General features: G+C 38.9%; 2 protein-coding genes, 1 long non-coding RNA gene and 1 pseudogene across 3 annotated transcripts; 2 read left to right on the top strand and 2 right to left on the bottom strand.

Annotated features, from left to right (window-relative positions):
- Positions 1-55: 55 nt before the first annotated feature.
- LOC113681028 (protein yippee-like 1) lies at positions 56-1,572 on the bottom strand. The gene is made up of 4 exons (XM_027198086.2): positions 1,157-1,572; positions 1,002-1,045; positions 802-910; positions 56-576 (listed from the first exon to the last, which is right to left on the bottom strand). Exons 1-4 carry the CDS (start codon positions 1,256-1,258, stop codon positions 487-489), a joined length of 345 nt encoding a protein of 114 aa, XP_027053887.1. The 5' UTR covers positions 1,259-1,572; the 3' UTR covers positions 56-486.
- A 4,521-nt stretch (positions 1,573-6,093) lies between these two features.
- On the top strand, positions 6,094-9,344 carry LOC149036900 (uncharacterized). Its single transcript, XR_016181916.1, has 2 exons — positions 6,094-6,222; positions 9,249-9,344. It is a non-coding gene; the product is annotated as an uncharacterized LOC149036900 (long non-coding RNA).
- A 237-nt stretch (positions 9,345-9,581) lies between these two features.
- LOC113680986 (uncharacterized) lies at positions 9,582-14,498 on the top strand. The gene is made up of 3 exons (XM_027198039.2): positions 9,582-10,166; positions 10,710-10,872; positions 12,878-14,498. The coding sequence occupies exons 1-3, from the start codon at positions 9,729-9,731 to the stop codon at positions 13,276-13,278; spliced, it is 1,002 nt and encodes a 333-aa protein (XP_027053840.2). The 5' UTR covers positions 9,582-9,728; the 3' UTR covers positions 13,279-14,498.
- Positions 14,331-15,142, bottom strand: LOC149036899 (uncharacterized; annotated as a pseudogene).
- Between the last annotated feature and the right edge of the window lie 1,113 nt (positions 15,143-16,255).

Genomic DNA, 16,255 nt, shown 5'->3' with positions numbered 1-16,255 from the left:
TTGTCCGTAAGAATATCAAACATCTTTCGAAGATGAATTAGTCAATGTACATAAATTTGTACCAACCCAAACAATTTTAATATTGTCTTCCTCGGCACACAAGTCAAATAAAACATGTCCTACTATATGATTTTCATATTTACAAGATTTCAAGTATATTAACGACTTTAACTATACAAGCTTTCTCGTTACAAGCTTAGGGGAAGCTCATGACGTTCACGAGATACCCACCAGCGCAATATGCGCAAGACAGACCCCGAGATGAGCAATTTCTTCTATTTACAGAGAAAATGACCACGATTTCTTTACGAAAGAGGTCTCAGTTGTTCTGTTCGTAAACCAGAATATCTGTATGGTTTTGTTTAGGTATAAAAGCTCTTTCAACATTATGAATAAAACATAATCTCTGTACAAAATCCAAAGTCTGCCCACAGGGCTTATAAAAAATTTTTAGTCCACTGTGGTAGGTCCTATTTTATTATTTGCCTATTCCCATCCATTGTCTTTGATCATATGGGCCATTTCGATGATGAACTTTCCTTCCTTATACTTTTGGCTGTTCTCAAAGGCATGTTCCTGGGGGGAAAGTAAAGATAAAATGCAACCATGATTAGACCACTCGTTCAGAGACATTAGTTGCTGTCATGTTTTCAACCTGGCAAAATTTGCATATTAGAGTTGTTTTGCTTCGATCCCGCGCAAAACCCACGCAATACTATCGAGCGGAAATTTGATGCAAAATAACATGGCGGATTCGGCAAAAGCGAAAGAAAAAAATTAAATTCGAAGAGTTATACTCACGTATTTCCAACCCAAGGTGGTTTTACAGCACTCGCAATAAATGTCGGCAACTGCGTGCAGTCCTGTCAACAAAACTCGCTCTTCAGCTGGACCGCAGCCGACGTTCACTCTGCGGAAAAAAATCGTCAAGGATAATCAGAGACGAAATTCGCTTCCCACACCATAAATTGAAAATGAAACTACCATAAAATTATACTCACACTTTATTGAACAAGTACGCCCGCCCTTGACTACCTTGGAACGACTGAAAATAAAATGAATTGAATCAATATGGTTGTGTTGTTGTCATGAACCACGAACGATCATCTCTTCAAACGTATAAGTCAATTAATTTTGATAAAGATATTGCACCTACCTTAGAAATAAGTTCGTCGTGGTTTGCCAGATGAGCCCGACAGTGAATACAGCTATAGGTTCTATGGCAGTGAGGGAGATACGCTTGAAACGTTTTAACCATAATGGCGAAGGAAACGAAAGAGAGCTCTCCTAACACGAAATAATGTTTCCAAAATGAAGAATTCTACACCCAACTGAACGTTGTCCGTCAACTTCAATTCTAGAAAACACGAGTACGTCTCAGCCAGAAATATCAACAGCGGTTGGTCGGATAAATTGCGCCTGATCCAAAGCACTACTTTCACATTTTCTTTCAGCGCAGTAAAGATTTTCTGTCGCACATCAATTTGTTTTGGAAATTTGTTTTCACGACACACGTGACAGCAAGCTAAGTTTTTGTTCGTCTCCACCAATTAGAGTGCGGGTTTAGATAACCTGAGCGAGATAAACCAATCAAAACACTCGATAAAAATACATAATACAAAAGCGAAAGAGGGAAAGAACGACCGGAAATAAGAAAATCACGGAGCTCGTTGCGTCATGCTTTTCCGCATGAGAACATGGTTGGGTAATGTACCAACAAAGATTTTTCTCGTTTTGAGAAACTATAGCATTGCTTTGCTCCTAAGCGATTGAAACTTTTCACAGATTTTAGATCCATTGTCAGATTTATACTTTCGTGACGGAAGGCACGGTTAATAAGGTGTCCAGCTGCGAGAGTTTGTGAATTCAGCGCACGATTTTAAAGGATCCCATTTTTTCTCTGTAATTCAAGAAATTTGAAAGAGAGATAATCACCTACGAAAAGGACTTAGAAAATGGCTTTGTTATTATTGATGTTGATCGTGCGAATTTTGGCATTTCGTTATTGCAAATCGTTGTAACCATCAACAACATAGGAAGACGATTTGGTCTCGTGGGCGCCATGTGCTGGAATTGGCGCTTTGGAGAGTTTTCAATCGCCGAATGAAATGTTACTTTTAAATTATCAGATATACCCATTAAATGAAGATCGGAATAAAGATAGTTGACAGCTGAACTTCCGTTAAAACTTGATTCGTGGGAGCGAAACCATTCCGTGACAATATTGACAGTTCAGAACATATGTGGTCGGATAAATCAAGCTATTATCGGGGAACTGATGAATGGGCCTTTCATGAGAGTGTATATGCAGTTAATTCTTTGCATCATTGTTCAGCTGCGCGTGGTAATGTCCCATAACGGGCTCTTGTTTCTTTTATCGATCGCATCCTTTTCTAGCTTACGGTCAGGGCCTCATCATTAGCCCAAAATGGGTTACAGTAAGTTTGAAGCCTTAAGCCACGCTAGCCGGCGAAAGGTCAAAGATTCCAGATCCTATACAGACCTCTCTCTCTCTCGTATTGCACATGGCGTTTAACTTACTAGTGGGCTAAAAGGCGCTCGTGCCTCAGCGCAAATAACCAGGATGTACTCACAGGCTAATAATAATTTTAGAGCTCTTTAACCGCAAACCAGGGGGTAGCGGAACAGGTGCGACTGTTACAAATAAAATTCAAACAATGATTCGTACTCAAGTAAGCTGTAGGAGATTGAGACAAAGTAATTCTATTTCGCTGCCCCTCGTAAGAGACTAAGACAAAGAAATTCTACTGTATCAAAATTTCCGAAACAGCTTGATTCTTGAAATGAGTTTCTCTCTGGACAAAGTAAAATGCATGTTCTATACCCTTTTTTATGCGATTTTCACCTAAATAACAATAAGTGGGCTTCGTTTCACAACTGATTTTCGATGTATATGCGAGCTTTCAGAAATAAAAAGCCATCAAAGAGAAAAGCGGAGTTAGAAAAAAAGGTTTGCTGATTTATGGGTTGAAGATCTACGGATTTTGGAAAAGATTTGTCCCAGATTAATTAAGAACCAAGAGCAAAATCTGTATGGACAAGCAGGTTCTGTAATTGCCGAAGAGTGCATATTCATTCTTTAGGCCTGGATCTTGGATTCCGTTTGTTATAAACTTTGCATCGTTGGAGATCATCGTTTTGTGACCCTCTTTTGTCGTCATCGTTCAGTGACCCTCTTTTTTTCTGTCACGGACCAGGCTCACCGGATGTCACGCAATGGAGAAATAGTAACGCTCTAGGGTACTTACCGGTAGTAAAGGGGAGTTATAGGTTGTAACCTGCAGAGCGGGTCTATTTTTTAACGTTTTTTTGCGAGAACGGATTTGCTGGATTCTCCGGCCGCTGGATAGTATCCACGCATTGTCACAGTAGATAGAGTTTTTGAAGTGTATCTCAAATAAATCAAAATATCACGGTAAAGGCGGCGTTCTCTGATCACAAGCAATGTTACTCTCTGACAAAAGATTATCCCTTTCTTTAACTGTATATATGCCGCTGCAGCATCCCTTCTCGGTCTCACACAGAATTCAACGGCTTCGGGTTAAGAGCTGAATTTGGCCACATAACGCATGAAAGCTTTAAAGGGTAAAGCTGTTGAATCGGACGCTTCAAGCTACGATCTTAGCTTGTTCGAAGAGTCGCACCTCTGACCATTTCGTCTCTCCCCTTAATGAGCCAGGTCACAGTCCCTAGTTTCCAGTGATTCCGGTTCTTATTCTCGTCTTGCACAATCACAACATCTCCACCGTTGGGATGAGAGGTCTGCTTTCTCCCCCACTTCACGATGTTGTTCTCGTAGACTCCGCACATACTCATGGGTCCATCGCATAGGTATCGCACCCGTTTCCGCAGATCCTTGTTGGGGTAGTGGAGTGCATGCGCATGTAATTCTGGAAGATGAGTTGGGTTGACGCGTAGCATCGAATTTGAAGTGAAAATAGGTAACTGGACATCATCCCTTAGGTAATTCAGTACGGTAGCAGAGACCGGAAATCGGGGTTTCATTCAACCCACGAGCTAGAAAAGGTTTGACAGTGGATTTTATTAGACCAATACCTCCTGGGTAAGGCTCACTACGTCGTAAAGTCGAAAAGTGGTATACGATCCGAGAGAAAGGGGGGTTGCTACGTAACCCCTTCATCAGCGTGAAAACGAGGTTGTAAAGAGCGTAACATTTGTTTACCTTTTTTTTTTACATCCTCATCAACATTTGCGGTCCAAATACCCAGTTAGTTCAAAATACTTGCCTCATTAGTTAAATTTTACCATAAAGCGACGTCACGTGACTTATCACGAGACAAGAAAAATCCTTAAGAAGCCCTTGAAAATGTAAAAAAAATTCTTAAGAAGCCCTTGAAAATGTAAAAAAAATTCTTAAGAAGCCCTTGAAAATGTAAAAAAAATTCTTAAGAAGCCCTTGAAAATGTAAAAAAAATCCTAAGAAGCCCTTGAAAATTAAAAAAAAAATCCTTAAGAAGCCCTTGAAAATGTAAAAAAAATCCTTGTCTTTTTATAAACAAGTATGAAATTTGATTCTCGGCCTCTCTTATCCAAAACCTTTTGTCATTTGGCTGTCCAAACGTTCACTTCACCATTTACAGGTATTTTGTTCTTTTTAATGATCGAAAATCAATGCTTGTTCGATTAAATAACAAAACATGAAGACGAGGCTGATGCTCAGAGTTGTTTATCCTCTGCTTCTAATTTAAGATGATAATTATTAAGTTTTCAGACTGTCACTACAGTGAATCCTTGAAGAACTAACATCAAGTCATTAGTATTGCGCAGGACATTACTCATTGCTCAAGTGATAGTCGTACGCGTACAAAGCTTCCAAAGCACATAGGCCAAGCATTATGTGTGCACCATCTCACCTCATCGCGTCTCCTTATAACACTCCTCAACAAAATGGGACACTGTTGTAGTTGTTACGAACTACGTCCGACAGACACCAATATTGCAGCGGAAATACTTGCTAATGCGGATGAGTATGGCACTGTTGTACCGACAAATATAGCACCTGGTCTGTTTCTTCAACTAGCGGCAGACAACACAGATGTCAATGAAGAAACCCTCGATGGAAAAAAACACAACTCATGCGACATCTATGGTTGCCGTATGACCGTATGGACCAGAACCACCACCAGTCCAACTGGCCAACCACAATGACAAGAAACTATCCCTACAAACAGGTAGAAGGATTTACGAGCTAAAAGAGTGTTCTGCATTTGGGAGACGACCTCAAGTCATTTTTTATACTGGTCAGGCTAAACAAGAGTGGTTTAAAGAAGAAAATGAGCTGTTCAGTTTGAGCTAGCACGTTGCGCTGATGAAGTATTGAAAGTCACGAGAATGCATCCCTCAGGTCTAACAGTTCCTTAAGGATTTTTCTTCACGTGATGAGTCACGTGACGTCGCTTTTTTGGTAAAAGTAAACTAATGAAGCAAGTATTTTGAACTAACCGGGTATTTGGACCGCAAGCGTTGATAAAGGTGTAAAAAGAGAAGTAAACAAGTGTTATTCACTTTACAACCTTGTTTTCACACTGACTAATGGGTGACGTAGCAAACCCCCCTTTCTCTCAGATCGTATACTTCTCGACTTTACGACCTAGTGAGCCTTACTCAGGAGGTATTGGTCTAATAAAATCCACTGTCAAACCTTTTCTGGCTCGTGGGTGAAGGAAAGCCCGATTTTCCGGTCTCTGCTACCAGACTAAGAGGGTTGTTGTTCAAGGCAACTTCTACATCCAATACAACTTCCTCCAACTCTGAGAAACACAATGTTCCGTTGCCTAATGGTCTTATAAAATACACTCTTAAAGAGTCCTATGAGGTGTTCAAACTGTAGGGTAGAGGAACATGGAAATATAAAAAATTTCTGTGGTTTCGGCGAACTCCTAGAATAGCCGGCCACCAAATTACGCGCATTTTAGAAAATTCGACCTAACAATGCACATGAGGGCGGTCTCAAAAATAAACGAAATTTATGCGGCCAACTCGTAACTGCGGCGTGATTTGAGTCCATAAAAGCTTTTTAATGAGTTGCAGTAAGATAAAACATCATTAAGTTAAAAAAATCTTCATTTTCTTCTAGAAAAACAGAGCCGCCGAAAGCTGACTCTTAGCTCTAGGCGACCTATTGTTTTGTTTATCAGTCAATTATGAGAAAAGCCAGGGGGAAAAAGTCTAGAGGCCGAGGTAACTATGACAAGATTATTCAGAATATTTCAAGTTGTTCATTTAGAAACTGTTCATCTTAACAACACTTAAAGTGTAGTCCTTTCAATTCGAAAATGTAACCTTTAATCTAATGAAATTTCACCACGAGAATTTATTTATTGAAAGGTTTCCCTCTTTTGTGTCACAAATTATAAGTTCGCATAAAATCGTCGGAAGTGAGATACCTTTTCGAAAAACAAAACAAATAAACCATATGAATTATTGATTTGGTCTAAAACTGGGAGAAAAAGAGGTCCTGCACAAGTAGCTAACGATATGTGCAATGCTCGCAACACAAATGGCACACGAATGTTTTATAGAATGGAGTGGCTTTCAAAGCTTCAAATTCAGGGATTTTTTCGCGACTCTCTGCGAAGAGAAAGCGATCAGGTGGCAAGCAAACCTCCAGCGATGACGCCGAGCCTGACAATAATGAAGAAATAGCTGAAGAGTTTGCCTCGCTAACAGATGAACATATGCTCGAGAAAGCCAGTGTAGACGTACAGTCTGAAATCAGTGGTATCAAGCATCCAGTGATGTATGAATCTACAACCTTTGCGAAATGGCGTTTGAAAATAAACCTTTATTTTTCAAGGTTAAGACGCTCAGGGAAATGTGCAAGCATTTTGAAATCACATCTAACTCAAGAGACACCAAATCAACTTTGGCTAGGAAAAAAATGGTCGAAGATTGCTCATTCGCGAAAAAGTAAAATTATACGCAATGCAAGTTTCAAACAATCATTTCGGTATATTTAAATTCCACAACTTTGTCAATGACATTTGTGACAGTTTGGTTTATTTGGATTCTGGATTATACGTAGTAGACCTTCAGGAACCTAGAATACCTGGACGAAGTGAGAAAATAAGAAGACTTAAAAAGATTTATATTTATTTGAGTGTTCTGGAAACACCATGACCGAAAACTAGGGTAATGAGTAAAATGTAAGTCCTTCTTCTTTTAGGTGGGATTTGAGACTGCATAAGGTTAAATGACAAAAAATTAATTGATGGAAAACACACCCGCGCACTTTTTGGTGCGGGGACGTATTGCAGGGAAAAAAAAAAAAGACAAGTCTCGTAGACTCTGTAGTATTTGGAACTATTCTACCTGGTTGATTTCTATATGTTCCGGTCAAATCTTTAATCGTAGACGATTACTTGAAAACTTGTGGTTTATCGACATGGACGAAGCAGCACGAGGAACTTAATTTACATAAGAGAGATGGTTAGGTTTGAGCTCGGTAACGAAATAAAGAAATATGTTTTTCGTCTTGTCACGAGCGTGGGATAAAGTCCCCAAAGAAAAGAAAAAGAGTCCATGGGGACTCAGAATTTTTTCTTTGTTCCACGCTTCGTGAGAACTTGAGGTTTCATCAACTCAGAAGAAGGGCCTTAAGATACATCAGTCCGCGTGGTAAAATATTCTTTGATCACATGTCACATAAATCAACTGAAAAATAATTTACTTTAAGTACCACGTATACGAAAACTTTGACTTTGAAACTTAGTATTATTCTGAATAAACTTGAATCTTGTGATAGCTGTCCTGGCCACTAAAGTTTTTCCCCCCTTTCTCTCTAAATGACTGATAGATTAGAGGTTGCCTAGAGCCAAGAGTCAGCTTTCGGCAGATCTGTTTTTCGAGATGAAAATGAAGATCTTTTCCTACTTAATGGTGTTTTATCTTAATGCAACTCATTAAAAAGCTTTTAAGGACTCAAATCACTCGTCAAACACAAGTTGGCCATATGAATTTTCGAAAATGCGCGTAATTTGTTAGCCGGCTATTCTAGACTCGGAATTTCGCCGAAACCACAGCATGTTTTATGTTTCCATGCTCTTCTACCCTATTTTAGCCAGTCTGAATAAAAGATACCGACGGGAAGAGGCTGAAGTTTTGCACTGAGCCGAGATAAAAAGTTGCATATTTCAGGTCACGGCGGTAGCGTCAAAGTGTGTCAAACAAAAATATTTTTAGCGAAAAGAACCCTTAAAAAAACAAAACTTATGTGCTCTGTTGTAATAAAGGGTTGATCTAAATATGCGAAACAAAACAAAACGCTTAAAGTATAATTTTGTAAAAATACGAGGTCAGCAATTTATGCTACTTTTGATAATCGGTGTTGTTAAAAACGGGCGTTTGAGCACCGAAGGGTTTTCGCTCAGAAAAAATATATTTTGCTTTATTTGAAAAAACCAAGGTGGTTTCGATTACTTGTAGACTAAGAAAGATGCTTGGGCAAAGTTTGAGAGAAATCGATTTTTCGACTCGAAACGCACCAGAACACTTTTAGAGAGACTGCGTCTTAAGGTTTCTTCCCACCTTCGCGGGTGTCCTTCGGAAAAAAATTCGTACGCGCACTGGTTTTACTAAAATCTTAGCAAACTGTACAACAGAAGAATGCTTACTAACTGCAGCTTACGATAAAGATATAATTTAAGCGACTTTTCTCTCATAGGAGGAAATTTTTCTTTTTTACCAAGGACTTTCTTCCGGTTTCTCTTTTACTACAAGCAAAGATTTTTTTCATAAACAAAGAGCTGCCACGTGTGACTTTTGTCAAGTGCGCGATGCAAACAAAATATGGAAATAACTGAAAAACGAGCCCTAAGATGAGAGGTTGCCGCGGAAGTTCCCCCAGGGGTTTCGCCCAGGACCGAGATTATGACACCTTCCTGATTTATTAAGTTATATTTGAAAACACGTCTTTTTAAATAACTCGGGTGCTTTTGAAGGTTTCAGAAAATTTCTTAAAGGAAACGTCAGATTCAATGTTTGAATTCAGTTTGGTTATTTAAAAGAAAATCGATTTTTTTCGACCTCTGATGGTGGGAAGTAACTTTAAATGTTGATCCAGAGTTTGAGTATTCCTCTACGGGCAATAAATCTTTTCAGGCTTGCCAGGAAATAGTTGGTTTCCAGAGACTTAACTAAGTCAAGGTGAACTGCCCTGGTCAAGCTGCATCCATATAACACCAAATACGCTTTGTTTTCTTTCTTAGGACTTACTTGGTAAAGAATAGGACCTGCAAGTCCACTCCAACCACCTGAAATGGTGTACAACCTTTTTTTTTTTTTTTTTTTTTTTTTTTTTTTTTACAATACCACCTACAAGACGTTACTTATTCTACTTACGAAATGGTGTACAACCTTGAGTTCACGTTTGCTTGATTCTCCGGCCTCTGGAGATAGTATCCACGCAATGGCAGAATTTTTAAATGTTTATTTCTAATAAATCAACATATCACGATAAAAGGCGACGTTCTCCGATAACAAGCAGTGTTATTCTCTCACAAAAGATTATCCCTTTCTTGAACTGTATATGATTACAAAAATCATTTCCTGTTGTCAACCAACTAATTTGGTTTATCGCACAATAGAACCACGTCAGGCTCAGCCCTCGACACTTACCCACGTCATTTTACTTATAAATAAAATCACAGTGTTGGCTGTCGTTTACTATCTTAAGGAAATCTTTTACGATGTCTTCACGTCCACTTGTGTTGTGTTTGGTTCCTTCGACTTCTCCATCGCCTATGATGTTAGAACTTGCCGAGCGTTCATTTAAGGACGATTTTATTCTCATCCACGGAGTGAAAGTCGCTGATCTGAGCCAAAACGAGCGGGAAAATGTGAAAGGAATAATTTGCAACGATGGATTTAGATGTTCAAAAATGAGAGTGAACAGAGAAATTATGGACCTGCTGCCGAATTTAAAAGTGATCAGTACTCCAAGCGCAGGTGTGGATCACATTGATGTAGAGGAAGCTACTGCACGTGGAATTCGTGTAGGTTATGTTCCAGGCCATTTTACGAGCGATTCCGTCGCAGAGTTTGCTCTCGGTTTGCTGTTGGCATCTGCGAGGTCAATTTTACTTGCGAACGAAATAGCAAAGTCGTCTGATGCAGCACAATCAGCGGTAAGATTTTATCATCCATCTGGAAAATACTCCAACGACTTACGGAAATTTCCGAAAATGTGCCGAAGACTTCCGGGGGTTGACGAAAATATCTAGATTGTTTGCAAAATTGTATTTGTTAGTTTAATTTTCTCCGAGATGTGCAAATGAAGAGGAAAAAATTAAATATGATGGATTTATAGGTCAGCATTTGAAATTGTCCAGTTTGCATGCATAGATGAATGGTCATTCTTGTTGACATTTCTGGTGGGATTAGTATTTGAACTGTCCTAAAGAGCAGATTGATGCAGATTCATTAGTTTCCTCTGAAATAGATGTATGATACACAGCCGAATGGCTTGTGAGGCATTTTTTGTTTGAAGTCTAATCTGATGTCAGTGAGTTAGGCCATTTAGGTAAGAGAGGGGTTTAACTTCAACGAAATCATTGAGTTTCTGTTACATAAACAGGAGTTTATTAAGGCAATTTTAGGTATTTGGTATTTAAGTGATCCCCGGGTATTACACTAGAATAATTAACAAGAAGTTAACTTTATTTTACTAGAATATTTTGCGCTCACTTCCTTCATCACAAGTGACTGGTTCAACTCTTGGCATTGTCGGTTTTGGGAATATTGGAAGGGCACTTTCTGAGCGAGCCAAAGGATTCAAAATGAACATTTTATATCATTGTCGAACGAGGAAAGAAGAGCTAGAAAAATCTTCAGGTAACAAGTGATACCGATCGAGGTGATTTGTAGAATGAGTAAGTTTGAACCCTCAGATAGTCTGCAACACCTTAAACTAAGCCGAGACCACACAATTTTGGCAATGAGGTCTCAATGGTGATATTTCTCAAAACGATTGTCTCAAATCAGTTACCTTATTGTATCTAAAAATTAATGTTTGATTCTATAAAATACTTCCCCCCCTCTCTCTTTTGAAAGTCCTTCTCCGAGTGGTCTTTGATCTCCTTCTCGCCCTTCGACCTTCTTGTGTCTACCCCAATGCCGTAAAACAGTCGTTCCCACCCTCTCTCCTGAATACGTGTCCCAACTAGTTCCACCTTCTTCGCACCTCGCAGCTAATTTCATTGATTTCTGCCATTTCAACAACTCTCTTGTTTGTCATTCTTTGTTGCCATCTCATCCTTCCGTCTTAGGCACTGGCTTTGGAAACTATTCAGTTTTCTTTCATCGGTCTTTGTGATCTGGGTATGTTGGTTCTCCTTCCTATTTCTCTGGCCGACAACACTTTCCATAGCCTCTGGAATGTACTTTGTGCCTTCTACAATCTGTTCCTAACATCTTCATTGCCTCCATCTTCCTTGTCTACAATGTTCTCCCTGTTCCTAACAAACTAAGTCCTCAGTGTCTTGCACTTTCTCTCATTAAGTTTAAGGCCAGCTCTAGCTGCTTCCTTCATCAATCTCCCAGTCTTCTCACGCAAGTCATTGAACTTGGATGAAAGAAGTGCGCTGTTGTCCGAAAAATCAAGATCCTCCGACACTTCATGGCCAGTAAGAATAAGAATCCTGACATTACACATTCCTGCTTTACTCCCAACTTAATCTTGAACCAGTCTGATGCCTCGCATCCGTCGGCGATCACAGCGCATTCAAACCCTTCATATATGCTTACTATCGCTCTCACCAGAGCTCCTTGTTTCTACCGTTCTCATTGGCCTTTTTTGCTGTTGTAGCCCTCTCCTTTAACCACTTCCTCCTATCCTTTCTTAGCACTACGTTTCACTTCCTTATCTTTTGCATTACAGAAAAACTTAATGGGTCCTTTGAAAAACTGGGAGCACGCACTTGACTTGTGATGGTACTTTGCGATTTAGTCGGTTGAAAACATGACTTTAGGGAAAAAAGGCTATAAGTTCGAAGTTGAACTTCAGAATAGGAGTAGAAATAGTCTCTATGTACACATTGGTGCCCACTTGCACTCTTAATAGCTAAGGGTGACTTAAACTTAATTTACGTTAAAAAAACGTATCTGTTTTGTTGTGATACGCATCCAAAACCATGAGTTTCAAACTGCTGTTTATTCTTCGTTAGCGTTGTTCGAAATCTATAAGTTACACATAGTAAGCGTATCAGAAAAATAATTACAGTAAAATATAAATATAACAAAACAGAATAGTTACCAAAGGGTTGTCTTGCTTGAAGTGTATCACAATTAGGAAAGTAATTAAGTTCATTAATTGACTGTGACGTAGTTACAATTTCAACGAAACAGTATCCTAGCTCTGAAAAGCTGAAACTAGTACTGAAAGAGGGCCGCTAACAGCATCTATAGATATGTCCATAGCTACGTGCAGAAAATTAACGAATTGGCGAAGAGAATTAAGGATAATCATTATATGGAGAAGCCTCGATTTAACGCTTATTACAACGATGGCGACTCCTCCTTGTTGTACTTGAGAAAGAAATAACCATCCGGAAATGAACATCCCTAAAATTTCTTGTTACTTAAATTTGAATTTTTTTGTCAGAAGAAGTAATGGCTTCTGTAATTGTAAGGAAGGATTACACCCCACTTACAATGTAAGCCTGAAATTTTATTTTTTGACTTCCTTTTCCATTTCTAATAGTGGAGATAGAGGCCATATTTAGTTGCAGGCCTGAATTGAACCTACATATTTTCATAAACAATATTGACGACATCATTAAAGATGGGCACACTTCTGTATTTCTCACTTATTTTTGTTTCTTTTCTCCATGAAATTCAGGTGCTACATTCTGTTTGGAATTAAAGGAGCTCTTGACAGAGTCTGACTTTGTTGTTCTGTGCTTACCATTGACGCCTGAAACAACTAATTTCATTTCAGCAGAAGAACTCAGGATTATGAAGTCTACAGCAACACTTATTAATGTAGGTCGTGGAGGAACTGTCAATCATGATGATCTTACCGTGGCATTACAGAGGGGGGTTATAAAAGCTGCAGCATTAGATGTCACAGATCCACCAGTTCTTCCCAAGGACCACCCCCTATTTAACATGTCAAATGTGATTATTACCCCTCACGTTGCATATTTGACAACGAATGTTCAACAACTACGCTGTTCGACTTCATTGGATAATTTAAAGGCTGGTGTAAAAGATGAAGAGCTTCTTTACTCAGTAAACTGAAAGAGGAAATTACGTGAATGCGTGGATACAAACTCTAATGATTGTTTGATTGATCGATAACTATATTCATGCATGGTTAAAAATTCCAATCCTCTAGACTCTGAAAACAGCAAACTATCATTCAGTTTTGGAAATGCTAAGCAGTTGAACTTGTTTACACTATATTGATAATAATTGTCCTGAAGGCTTGAAAAACAAATAACAAACTGGGAGTTAAAGGGTTAAAAAATTTCCTTGCTTTTTCAGTTTAAGTGCTCATGATAAGTTACAGCGGATTTCATGATTTCAAAATATGTATTATAGAATCGAAATTATGAGATTTTAGGAGCCCCATCCTAAATTCTTGCAAGTTTGTAATCTGCTTTTTCAAAGAATACTGCAGTGTGAACACTATTGTTCTATATATTAGACACTAGTGTCAGATTCTAAACACTAGTGTTCTATTTCTAGACACTAGTGTAAAATTGTTTACCATATAGTGTCTGATTTTAGACATTAGCATGCTATTTTAAACACCTATCTAAGGACTTAGATAATGGCTCTGTTATTATTGATGTTGATCGTGTGAATTTTTTACATTTCGTCATTGAAAATCATTGTAACCATTTACAACATAGGGCTGTAGCTGAGAGATATGGGGAGCCATTTGTGCCAAAAATATCATGAATTGCCAGCGATAAAACTCAGTCGTAAGTGCTAAAATATCAATCGTTAGTGGTTAAACCCGATCTTTAGTGCTAAAATATCAATCGCTAGTTGTAAAACTCAATCGTTAGTGCTAAAGTATCAATAGCTAGTGGTAAAACTCAATCGTTGGTGCTAAGGTATCAATCGCTAGTGATAAAACTCAATCGTCAGTGCTAATATGGATTTGTTCTCGATTTAAACTTGAACCAGTCTCCCGCCTGATGAACAAAGATGAACCAATCAAATCTTGTTTACTTTCTTGAAATCTATTAATAAGGGACATTGAAATGAGTATAAAGGAAAAGATAGACCGGCTCGACCTCCCCATGTAACTTTTGTGGTCGCGTCGCATTATCGCCTTCTAATTATATTTTTGCCCTCACAAGGGATTTTCCCTTTTTGTAAGAGATGATCGGAGGTTTTGTAAACAAGGGCTGACTGTGTATCAGACTCCGATGTCCCACCAGTATTTGTTTTCAATTTTTAAATGCCGGGTGGTACGTTGTGACAAAAGGAAATAAACGATCGTGACCCTTTGGCTTTTGTGTATATGTAAAGAGCCGATTGTCTAGAGGTAAATTTGACACCTGGCAGAGACATTTCTATGATGTTTTCTGGGTACCCTCTTTTCTTGAGGTGTTGTTTAAAGTTCAAGAGTCCCACTTCAAATGTTTCTTTTGAAGAGTTAGCTCTACGCAATCTTATTGCTTCACCTTTAATGAAACCATATTTTACGCCTAGTGGTTAGTCTCGGTCGGCTTGAAATGGGTTTTGGTGTCCAAGATGGAATCTTTTGCGAATCTTTTTCCATTTGGTTCTCTGATATTTCGGCCATGAATTTGATAGTAAGGTGGAAATAGTTAGCTCGTTTAATAAACCGATCTAACTCTTTTCTGTCGCAATCCGAAAGGGAGAAAACCTAATCAATGTAACGTTTCCATTCTCAGTGGCTTTGTTTCGCTTTGTTGGATTAATTTCGTTCCAATTTGCGCCATGAAAATATTGGCGAGTGACACTGCCATTTTTGTACCCATAGCGGTCCCATGTGTTTGGAGGGATCGGTGCGTTATGGTTGTGGAACTTTTAGTATGCTACACACTCTACATTCGTTCCTTCTTCTGGACGTATATTGTGTACAAGCTAGAAACGTTCATTGATACCACAATAGTATCTTTGCCTATCTTTGTTTTTTCTAAGAAATTGAAAAAAGCAGTGGTATACTTTATATAGGTTGTTGCAATTGCGCAATAGGCTGGAGCAGTGTCTCCACAAAATATGACATTCTCGCAGTAGGGTCGTCACAACCTGCGATGATAGGTCTACCGACCGGTGTAGGTTTGTGTATTTTCGTGAGGCGGATTTGGAGTTTGTGAAAGCCATTTGTTAGTCATGTCATCAATATGTTTGCGTCGATGCATTTGGTCAATGATCCCATTAACCCTTGCCTGCGTATTTCTTACTATAGGTGCTCTGAGTATGGAGAGCCATTTGTGCCAAAAATATTAATCGTCAGTGCTAAAATATCTATCGCTGATGATAAAACTCAATCGTTAGTGCTAAAATAGCGGAGTGGTTTCCAGCGTATCGAGTGTTCTCCCAACCTCCCAAGTGTTTCATCGGCAGAAATATTGGACAAGATGGCGGCCGCGCTTACGCATTTCGTCCATAATGGCGTCCAAATAATATAAGAAACTGCATGGAAATTTGTAAAATTTCTAAAATATAACAATCAGGAGCTCATGGTCCCATCTGCTCTCGATCGAGACATATTCAGTACTGATTCTGCTATTCATCAAACCTCACAGGGACTCGATAAATAAAAACCACTTACTTCCCGAGCCAGTTATTTTGTCATTGATTATTGACCTAGGTCGCCATACAGTTCTTCAAAATCCGTCGTTCTCCATTTCAAACTCTCGCCTATTACAGGAAAGTGCATCAATAAAGTCAACTGCTCTCGATCGAATTGATTGCTACAGAGTTCGAAGCGTCCAAATATCCTGTAAAATTGCCATTTCCTCCCATCAAAAAAGTTCCCAACGCGCCAGAATATCCCTTTTTTTTCATGTTGAGTAAGTGACGAGACGCCATGTTGAAAACTATGACTGAAATAGTTAAACACGAGCAACGCTGATCTTCGAATCGTCGGCCATATTTGTTTATATTCTTGCAGGGAAATAAATTAGTTCTCGGTCCTTTTGGGAATAAAAATATGCCAGGCATTGAATGCGAATTCAGTACTCTTAGCGCGAAAATTAAATTAAAGCAAATCAAAATTCTGACATCATGT

The sequence above is a fragment of the Pocillopora damicornis genome, chromosome 12 (genome assembly GCF_964200805.1).
Source record: "Pocillopora damicornis chromosome 12, jaPocDami1.2, whole genome shotgun sequence".
In the NCBI taxonomy this organism is placed as follows: domain Eukaryota; kingdom Metazoa; phylum Cnidaria; class Anthozoa; order Scleractinia; family Pocilloporidae; genus Pocillopora; species Pocillopora damicornis.
Note: the sequence above shows the minus strand (reverse complement) of the source record. Positions and strands in the feature narration are given on the sequence as shown.

Excerpts from the sequence above, each read along its gene's own strand:
- LOC113681028 (XM_027198086.2), bottom strand. The coding sequence starts at position 1,258 with ATGGTTAAAACGTTTCAAGCGTATCTCCCTCACTGCCATAGAACCTAT. Across the intron at positions 911-1,001 it reads GCGTACTTGTTCAATAAAGT|AGTGAACGTCGGCTGCGGTC; the intron begins GTGAGTATAATT and ends TTTTTTCCGCAG. Across the intron at positions 577-801 it reads CCACCTTGGGTTGGAAATAC|GAACATGCCTTTGAGAACAG; the intron begins GTGAGTATAACT and ends CTTTCCCCCCAG.
- LOC113680986 (XM_027198039.2), top strand. The coding sequence starts at position 9,729 with ATGTCTTCACGTCCACTTGTGTTGTGTTTGGTTCCTTCGACTTCTCCA. Across the intron at positions 10,167-10,709 it reads CTGATGCAGCACAATCAGCG|AATATTTTGCGCTCACTTCC; the intron begins GTAAGATTTTAT and ends TTATTTTACTAG. Across the intron at positions 10,873-12,877 it reads AGAGCTAGAAAAATCTTCAG|GTGCTACATTCTGTTTGGAA; the intron begins GTAACAAGTGAT and ends CATGAAATTCAG.